Genomic DNA, 10,838 nt, shown 5'->3' on the forward strand with positions numbered 1-10,838 from the left:
TCCAAGATTATCTTCTGTGTCTGTGTTAATTGGTTTCCCTTTTCTTTGTTGAAGAGCATCTGTGCAGTCCTTGTGCCTAGTTCGCCATCTTGCCGGAACTCCTAGTTGGTAATTTTTTCTTGAGCTGTTCAATTTCTTCTTTTGTGATAGGCCTGTTCAACTTTTCCACATCAATCTGTGTTAGTTTAGGTAAGTGGTGTGTTTCTAGATATATGTCCATTTCGTCCAGATTTTCAAATTTGTTTGAGTACAGTTCTCCATGGTATCCTGATATTATCCTTTTTATTTCAGTTGGTTCTGTTCTGATGTCACCCATTTCGTTTCTTATTCATGTTATTTGTATTCTCTCCCTTTTTTCCTTTTTTAAATTTGCCAGTGGTTTGGCAATTTTATTGATCTTTTCAAAAAACCAACTTCTGGTCTTGTTGATTTTTTTCGATAGTCCTTCTATTTTCTGTTTCATTGATTTCTGCTCGAATCTTGGTTATTTCCTTTCTTCTGATGACTGTAGGCTTTTCTTGGTGTTCTTTCTCTAATTGTTGGAGATGTTCTTTTAAAGTGTTGATTTTGGCTCTTTCTCCTTTTTTGATGTTGCATTTATTGCTATAAATTGGCCTCTGATCCCTGCTTTTGCTGTGTCCCGAAGATTTTGCTATGTTGTGTTTTCATTCTTGTTTGATTCAAGGAATTTTTGAATTTCAATTTTGATTTCTTCTGTTACCAAGTGTTTCTCAAGAAGGGTTTTGTTCAGTTTCCCTGTGTTTACTCTTTTCCTGTTAATCTTCCCATTGTTGATTTCTAATTTGATATCATTATGATATGAGAAGATGCTTTGCACTATTTTGGTGTTTTTAAACTTATTAAGGCTTGCTCTATGGCCTAACATATGGTCCATCATAGAAAAAGTTCCATGTGCAGTGGAGAAGAATGTGTATTGTGCTGCTGTTGGGTGAAGTGCTCTATAGGTGTCTATAAGGCCAAGTTGGTGGATTGGATTATTTTGCTCTTCTGCATCTTTGTTTAGTTTCTTTCTAGTTGTTTTGTCTTTCAAAGAAAGTGGTGTATTAAAGTCTCCCACTATGACTGTGGAGACATCTATTTGGCTTTTCAACTCTTTTGAAGTCTGATTTATGTATTGTGGGGCTCTTTCATTGGGTCCATAAATATGTATTATGGTTATATCTTCATGTTCAATTGATCATTTAATCATTATATAACGTTGTTCTTTGTCTCGTATGGTGGTTTTTACTTAAAGTCAGTTTGATCAGAAATGAATATTGTCACTCCTGCTCTCTTACAGTTGCCATTGGCTTGATATATCTTTTTCCAACCTTTGATATTTAGTCTATTTTTGTCTTTATCTCTTGTAGGCAGCATATTGATGGGTTGTGTTTTCTTATCCAATCTGCAACTCTCCATCTCTGAGTGGTGCATTTAATCCATTAACATTGAAGGTAATTATTGATAAGTTTGAATTTTTTGCTGTCATCTTGTTATGTGTTTTTTCATGGTGCCCCTGGTTTCTTTGTTCCATATTATTTTCTGTGCCGAGCCCCTTATGTTTATGAATTGTGTTATCATTTCCTTTGTTGCAGTTCTTTTAGTATATGCTGAATATTTGTGCTTGTCTTCTTTTTTATTGTGATGTGAAGGTTTATCATTTTTCTTTGAGGTTACGCTATGATTTATAATTTTATCCCAGAGTTTAGAACAGTCCATTCTATCTTGCAACTCTCTTAACTTCCTTACCATTTAGAAGTTCTGTAACTATACAGTCTTTTCCCTCTTTTTGTTTGTGGTTGTCCTCGCTTGCCAATTGATGTCTCTGGTTCCCTGTGCTTTTGTGTATTTTTTAAAGATAGTTTCTTTGTGGTTATTATGGAGATTATATTTGACATCATAAATGTATAATAATCCAGTTTAAAATACAAACTTCAGTAGTATACAAAAACTGCTCCTATACCTTCCCGTCCTTCATGCTTTATATTTTTATTATTACAAATAACATCTTCATACATTGTTTGCTCTCTAAAATATATTTATAATTATTTTTTATACGTTGTTTTTAAAATCATATAAGAAATGAAAAGCAAATTTACAAACAAAAATTATAATAATACTGGCTTTTATATTTCCTCATTTAGGTACTTTTACTGAAGATCTTTATTTATATGGCTTTTAGTTACTGTCTAGTATTCTTTCAGATACTTTATATCTGTCTTTGCTGCTTTCTTTCTTTCTGTAATAATCATTCAATGTAATATACTATGTATTTTAATTATTTTGAATACTGTTTTACCACCTTCTTTAGAAGATAAGCTTCATGAGGACAGAATTTTCTGTGTTGTATTTTTTGCTGCATCTCCAATGCCAGAAATAGTACTTGCCACATAGTGGGTACTCAATAAATATTTGGTGAATGAATCACCTTGTGGTTACTAAGGAGATTAATACAAATGTGTAATAAGGATCTAGGTCCTTCTTTATTAGCAATTACTTTAAAAATAAGTGGATTAAAGTCTCTAATCAAAACAAAAAGAACAAACTCACTGCTGTTGAGTTGGATCTGACTCATAGTAACCCCTCCTTGGGTTTCCAAGGTGGTATCTCTACCAAAGTAGATTGCCCAGTCTTCCTTCTGCAGAGTGGCTGGTGGGTTTGAACCACGCCTCCTGGTTAGCAGTTGAGTGCCTTAGGCAGTACACCACCAATCAAAAGGTAGACATTCGCAAAAATGGACAAAACAAACAAAACCTTATCCAACTATATGCTGTCTACAAGAGATCCACTTTAAATTCAAAGGCACAAATCAAATTACTTCTGAGCTTTATACCCAGCCCACAGGCATGTTGCCTGTTTTAGTAAGTAGTTTTAGTGGAACACAACCATATCCATTTGCTTACATATCATCTATGGCTGCTTTCCCACTACAAAGACAGAGTTGAGTAGTTGCTTGAGATCTAGAGCCTGGAAAGCCTAAAATATTTACTATGTTGTTGTTAGTTGCCATCACGTTGATTCCAACTTAAGAAACATCAGCCAAGTACTTGCTAGGCATTGCTCCCTGAATATCTTTTAGGAATTTCAAATCCAATCTACCCCAAACTTTTCACCATCTCCTAAAACGTTAGCTTTCTGTATTTCTTATATATATTAAGGGCAGCCCCTTCCACTCAGGGCAAAACCCCAGGATTCAGAAATCTCTGTCTCCCATATCCTCCACTTCCAGTTACCAAGTCCTGCTCTGCTCCTACTGCCCTGACTCAGACTACAATAATCTCCTGACCAGAGTATGGCACTAGTCTCTCTCTTTCTGCAATCCATCTTTCACACTGAAGCTAGGATAATATCTCTTGAATATAAGTCTACTCTACTTTTAAGCAATGTTTTCCTATCACCTGCAGGAACAATTCCAAACTCATCAACCACACCTCTTTAGAACTTGGCCCCTGTTTGCCTCCAATCTCATCTCCTGCCACCCTTATTTCAACAATAACAAATGGCTTAGATTTTTAGGCCTCACATCTTTGTTCACACTGGACTATCACCCTGAAATATCCTTTATGTTTTCATCTTTTCGACCATCAGTACATGATATAAGTCTGTCTTCTCCTTCAGTCCTTCTTGATGATCCCAAAATGTTCATATTCAATAATATCACTTCATCAACATGATTAGTGAAGCAGCATTGCACAGTGATTAAATATTTGGACTCTGAGCCAGGCTGCTTTGTTCAAATTCCAAATGAAATCTCACTGTTATAGCAACACCCACTAGACTTCCAAGGCAGTAAATCTTTATGGAAGCAGACTACCTCATATTTCTCCTGTGAGCAGCTAATGGGTTTGAACCACAGAGGCCAAATGCCTTAACCACTACACCACATTCCATTTACTAGCTGAATGACAATCACATAGTAGTTCCTTATTATCATCTTTAAATTTCAGGTGAATAAAATGGTAAACAAAGAAGTTAAGCAAGTTTCTCAAGGTCACAATGATAATATGGCAGAGAATACCATTGTTTTCCAATATACATCTTCTCTTTCTTTCAGTAAAAGAACTAAAGTCTTAGCTAGGCACATGGCTACTTCAAATGAATACTACACTTCCCTGCCTCTCTTATAGCTAGATATATCCATAAGGTTAAATTCTGAAAAATGGTATGTGAATAAAAGCGATATGTATGACTTCCAGTTTATGCTCTTAATGGGTATAAGTGTACCCTCTACTTCCCTTCTTTCACTTTTTTCAATAGATATTATATCACAGAGATGAAGGCAGCACTGTGGAGATGGCAGAGCAACAAGAAGGAATGATATAATACCTGTCACCATCTAATTACTATGTCACCCTTGGCAACTTCCCTGGACTATTTTATGATTGAGAAATAAACTTCTCTTGTGTTACAGCAATGTATTTTAGAGTCTCAGCATACTAACCTGTATCTTACTTACTATCACTAGTAAGGGGCAGAGCTGGGATTGGAACTGGGATTCCACCCGAGCTATATTATTAGCCAGCCCCTGCAAAAAATTTTTATTTCATTATGCTTTGCTAGGATGTCACTGGTTGCTAAGAAGCTTAGAGCTAAATGTAGGGCAATCTATAGCAAGTGTACAGCCTTATCAATGAATATTTCTTGTCCCAATCTCATTCCTGGGTTTATTTTCTGTTTCTATCCTTGTTTTACCTTTTTCATTCGACCTACTTGTAGCCTATGCTACTTTTTATTTTTATATGGCATAGACAACCACTCTAAATTTGTTTGGGATAAGATGAGATTTAAATAAGTATTGCTTTATTTATGATTTCATTATACATACAACTTCTTTTATAGTTATCATTTTTCCTTTGTTTACATGTCTATCTCCATATGACATTGTTAACTCCTTAATGGCATGGACAGTAACTTTTACGTCTTCTATATCCTAAGTATCTAGGATGGTTCCTGATAATAAAACAGTTGTATGCTCAAGAAATATTTACTGAATGAATGCATTTTACAAAATTGTCCTTGTATCATAATGAGATTTCCTTGCATTATCACCTTTAATCAATTGGGGAGATAGAAACATAAAACGTGACTGGGGATAATACCTTGGCTGGAGGAGTGGTATTGAGGATGGAAAATGCATACCTTATCAAAGTGTTCAATTAAGATTTCTACCACAATGTTCTGGAATTTGATGTTCATCATGGCAGCCACAGTGTCTTCCTGAGCTCTCATAAGGGTGGGCCCAAAGATCACCCCCATGTTGGAGGGAGTCATTCGATTCTCTTTGCTGTGTTCACACACACTGTCAGAAAAGAAAGAAAATGATTAACAAGATTTTATCCAATACCTCCTTGTGGCCATCATCGATAGGTCCTAGATAGGGGATAAGATCAACTAAAAAGTGGAAGGAGAGGACAGGCTCAAAGTATAGAAAAAGTAAAAAACAAAGGAAACTACTAGCAAAAATACAAGGTAGTATATAATTAGGGGCCAAAGTGAGATCAGCTAGCAGTACTTTAGGAGTTCAGGGAAAGGAAGAGGGTGCTATAGTCAGAAAGTGTTTGGAAACTAAGGAGGGAAGTAAGAGGGAATTCCATGCAAGAGGAAGAGAATGTATAAGGCACACACACACACACATATGGAAAAGCAAAGCAAATAAAGAGAGTGTCTAATCAATCATTCAGGAATTTGGCCTCCAGTTAGAAAAGTAAAGAACTAAGAGAGGTGATCCAAACCAAACCAAACTCACTGCCGTCGAGTTGGCTCTGACTCATAGCGACCCCTCCTTGGGTTTCCGAGACAGTATCATCTCCTTCATTTTAAAGATGGAAAAAACAGAGGCCCAAAGAATTTGGAAAGGGATTTATCTACCCGAAGTCATCCAGTCAGCCAGCTAAAGAGTAGGGACTGCAATCCCAGATTTTCTCATTTTTGGTCACTCTTCCTAAGGCATTTGACTTCTAACCAGAAGGCTGACAGTTCAATCCCACCTACCATCCTTAGAAGGAAGATTGGGCAATCTACTTCTGTAGAGATACCACCTTGGAAACCCAAGAAGGCATCACTATGAGTCGAATAGACTCGAGGCATTGAGTTTGGCTTTTTTTTTTCCCTGTGAAAGGAAACAACCCCAACACACTCATTCCTGATTTTAAACCATGCAATATCCCTTTGTTCTACTTGAACAATAGCCTCTGGTTCATGTGCAGATTCCACATGAGGACAATTACATGTTCTGGAATTCCCATTCTTCTCAATGTTACCAATAACTTGTTATGATCCATACAGTCGGATGCTTTTGCATAGTCAATATATTCATTCAATCTGTATGCTGAGCAAATAATCTGAGAAGCTGGACTATATGAAGAAGAATGCAGCATGAGGATTTGAAGAAGACTCATTAACAACCTGTGGTATGCCGACAATACAACCTTGCTTGCTGAAAGTAAAGATTACTTGAAGCACTTAGTGATGAAGATTAAAGACTATAGTGTGCAGTATGGATTGCACCTCAACATAAAGAAAACGAAAACCCTCGTAACTGGACCAATAAGCAACATGAATGGAGAGAGAATAGAAGTTGTCAAACATTTCATATTACTAGGTTCCACAATCAACAACAATGGAAGTTGCAGTCAACAAATCAAACAATGTATTGCACTGGGCAAATCTGCTGCAAAAGACCTCTTAAATTGCTGAAGAGCAAATACGTCTCTTTGAAGACTAAGGTGTGTCTAACCCAAGCCTTGGTATTTTCAATCACCTCACATGCATGTGAAAGCCGAACAATGGATAAGAAAGATCAAAGAAGTATCGATGCTTTTTGAGTTGTGTTATTGGTAAAGAACACTGAAAGTACCATGGACTGCCAGAAAAATGAACAAATTTGTCCTGGAAGAAGTGTGGCCAGAATGTTCCTTGGAAGTGAGAATGGCCTGACTTCGTCTCATCTACTTTGGTCATGTTGTCAGAAAGGAACATTCCCTGGAGAATGCTAGGTAAAGTGGAGGGAGGCCCTCAAAGAGGGATTAACATAGTGGCCGTAACAATGGGTTCATGCATAGCAAGGATTGTGAGGCTGGCACAGGACCGGGCAGTGTTTCGTTCTGTTGTACATAGGGTCGCTATGATCAGAGCTGACTTGACAGCACCTAACAAAAACAACAAATTCCTGCTTTAATTCCCTTCAGTGGCTTCCCTTAAAGGACAAAGCCAACTCTCTTCAATGTAGCAATTAATGCTATCTGTGACTTGAACCCTGTTTCTACATCCTATGTATAACCTGGATTATAAAACCTGCCTGGGTAGAATCTAAACACTGCCACTTAATAACTGTGCCATAGTGATTAATGACCTAACCTGTCTGAGCCTCAGCTTCCCCACTTTCAAAAAAAATATAAAAATATACCCACTTCAGACAGTTGAGTAAAGGGAGCTAAATTGCTTTAGTGTGACACCTGGCACCCTGAAAACAGTCCACTGGAAGTACTTATTTTTATTATTACATTTCCAGGAGCCTCCATTGCAGGTGCTGCTGATCTCTGGTAGTACTCTTGTCATAGAACCTGCTTAGACTAGGATTTTCCGACTATACCACGTTGTTTCAGACCTCCATATTTTTGGTCATGACATTCTCTTTGCCTAGAATTCCCCCTCCCTTACATCTAAAGAAGTCTTACATTAAGTGACATTTCCTCTAGGAAGCCTTCCATTTTCTGTCCTTCAGCTACCACCGCCCACTTTCCTAATTTCATCTTGACTGACACCATTGACAAGTAGAGCATGTTGCAATTTTCTGTTTACTTGGCTGTATCTCTAATAGCAGGAGCAGATTACCCAATAAGCAAGGCAAGCAAGTGCTTGCTTATGCTTACTTCTTAATGTGCAGTGAAAAATTTTACAAGTTTTTCACTTCATCATGTGCTTACCTTGATTAGTGGACAATCCATGCTTGTCAGGGATTGTAAACTTGAAAAGAGATTTTGCTTCTGTAAGATGCTGCTGTTGGGTTGGGAGGGAGACAGATGTCAACCATATCTAGAAGCAAAATCTTTGAGATGGAGGAAAAATGTGAAATTGTTCACTACAGATCAGTAAGACCATGCTTACCTTACTTTTTTAGTAAATGTACACTGCCTACTAAGTGGTAAACAACTTCAAAGTATGCCTACCTGGCACATAGCAGGTACTAATTCTTTCTAATGAAACTGATCTTGGCTAGTGCTCTTTCAAACAGTATTGGAGTCAGCCAAGTGAAAGGTGTGCAGCCCTTTAGACAGTTTGGTTGGGGGGATGGGAAGGTGATGAGATGGGACAGCCCAGCTGCCCAGGTCAAACACTACTTTTCCAAAGGCTGAGTGCCATTCAGAAGGTAATGAACACCAACCTTTCATGGGTCTTTGATCTTGACTGGCTGGTAATGGGTTCTTTTCAACAAATTACATACCTCTGTAATTAACCCTTATTCTTTAGTGTCAGATTTTTTTCAGATGTTAAATTAGAAGGGCTATACCTCTAGTGACAAGGCATTAGCATGTGTGAGAAAACAGCCTCCTGCAAGAGTGGATGCTTTGAAGGGGAATGATTGCTGAGTGCCCAGTCAGCTCACTGAAGAGAAAACACAAAGAAGCAGGGTGTTTTATCTCTGAATCCTAGGTTCACAGAGTGTAAAGCATCTAGTCCAGGTCTCATAGTTTGTCAATACAAAGCAATACAGAGATTCAAAGCCTTCCAAAGCCATCTCATTGTATCACACTACCTGCTTGTCTAGTCCTTATTGAGAAATCAAAGCCCTCTGGGGGATGCTTTAAGCTAAAACCACTTCCTACTTCCTGAGAAAGTCCCTGGTATCCCATTCTGCATACTGTTTTCCTTCTTCCTTTAATGAAATCTAGAAGGTGACCTCCTATTCTTTGGAGATATTTATTTGCATTTGGCATCTCTCCTTTTATTGTACATTTTGCAAATATTTAAGAGGCCTAAATCACACTGCAAAAAGTGGATTATCAAAATGGAAGAAACAAAAGACAAAGACATGGTGAGTAGCAAATTAGTTAGAAATTTTTGATATGATCTGACAGTAAAGGAATCTTAAATTTAATAAATTCTCTAGGCTACAATGGGTCCAACTTTTTGAACATCAAGGTTTAAAGCAAGGGAGGGAACTTGTGAGAAGCCTCCAGTCCAGGAGAAAAGAATTATGATTGGATGCTTTACAACAGAGATTATAAATTAAACTGCCACCTAGGACAAGAAGGCAGGTAAATAAAATGAGAGAAGTGCATCCAGTGATGCACTTCTAAAAAAAAGTGATGAGAAATAGCTGCCTCATTTAGACAGGCACATGTTTATTCTCTATACCACCAGTTTCCACCCAAAAAACCCCACTGCCATCAAGTTGATTGAAACTCATAGAGAGCCCCACTGGGTTTCCAAGGCAGTAAATCTTTCAGAAGTAGATTGTCTCATCTTCCTTCCATGGAACAACTGGTGGGTCTGAACAGCGAACCTTCCGGTTAGAGTCAAATGCCTTAGGTACTGCACCACCAGAGCTCCTCCAGTTTCTACCATACCCTTAAAAATATAACATTAAGACAGTTATTTCTATTTTCATAAAAGGTGAATTTATAAATCATGTCTAATCTAACCCTAATATAGTATTTGTTTAAAACTTGGAAGTGGTAAGGTTGTGGCAAATTTGAAGCTTGTACCAGCAGCAACCACTACTTAGCTTCAGCTGATTATACCCATCTGGGCATGCAAGCTCAGTGTAAACAGATTTCATTTTCTAAAACCCATATTTTTATATAAATGATTTGGATTTCTTAAATACTGATGCCAAACCACCACCACCACTACCCCAAAAAAACAGCGTAGAACAAAGAAAATATATTTGTGGTCTGGATATGATCCAAAGGCTTCTAGTTTGAGACATCCAGCTTACAAGGCAACCTGGAAGAATGATGGCAGGCTGTCTATATGATTTAAGGCCTCATCTAGTTTTAGAGTTCAATGTGTCTAAGAACCCTCTGGCATAAATAAAATTTTTTTAAAAAAAGAAAAGATTGTGTCTTCGAGATAGCTTAACTGTAAAGGTACATTTTTAGCATTGTAAGTAGTAAGTAATCTGTTGGCAATACATTGAAAATAAATATCCTACTCTTCAACAATCCTTTATCCAGTGGATTTGATCCATGTCTGAAACATGTCATTGAGATTACAAAATGGTAATTTTTTTAAAAAAATTATTGTGATTTGGGTGAAAGTTAACAGAGCAAATTTATTTTCCATACAGCAGTTCACATACACTTTGTCTCATGACATTGACTGCAATTCCCCACAATGAAACAGCTCCCCTCCCACTTCTTCCCAATAGTTCTCTCTTCCTTATGTCCTTCCCTTCCTGCACTCCTGCCCCCCGAGTGGTCTCCCTGTGCATGCATAGTCCTTCTATTCTCCCATGAGTGATCTTTCCAAGGAGTGTACCTACCTAATGTAAATGTTCAGCTCATATGCCTGTCTTTTTTTGGCTGGAAGCCACAAGAGTGGGTTCAGTTCCAGACCTGAAGGGCAGCTAGGTGCCATAGTCTAAGTGGTTCCACCAGGCTCAATCAGACCAGCAAACCTGGTCCATTATTATTTTTAATGATTTTGCGTTTTGTTGCACATTGGTCTCTCACTCTATCCAGGATCTCCTACATAGATCCCCCTCCGAGTGGTTGACAGTTGTAGCTGGGCACCATCTAGTTCTGGTCTCATAGTCATATAGGCTGAGGATCACATGGTATACCAGTCCCTTGGACTAATTATTTCCATGTGTCTTTTGTTTTCTTCATTCTTCT

General features: G+C 37.8%; 1 protein-coding gene across 1 annotated transcript in view; it reads right to left on the reverse strand.

The window, feature by feature from the left end:
• The window catches only part of OPHN1 (oligophrenin 1), a gene marked incomplete at its 3' end in the record, with an annotated part of 597,264 nt that overhangs the window by 122,425 nt on the left and 464,001 nt on the right, over positions 1-10,838 (reverse strand). Inside the window, exon 19 of the mRNA XM_007957689.1 lies at positions 5,140-5,299. Coding sequence (XP_007955880.1) covers positions 5,140-5,299 — 160 coding nt within the window. The remainder of the gene's footprint in view (positions 1-5,139; positions 5,300-10,838) is intronic.

Source organism: Orycteropus afer, unplaced genomic scaffold, assembly GCF_000298275.1.
Source record: "Orycteropus afer afer isolate SDZICR_OR568_19922 unplaced genomic scaffold, OryAfe1.0 scaffold00776, whole genome shotgun sequence".
Taxonomy (NCBI): Eukaryota; Metazoa; Chordata; class Mammalia; order Tubulidentata; family Orycteropodidae; genus Orycteropus; species Orycteropus afer.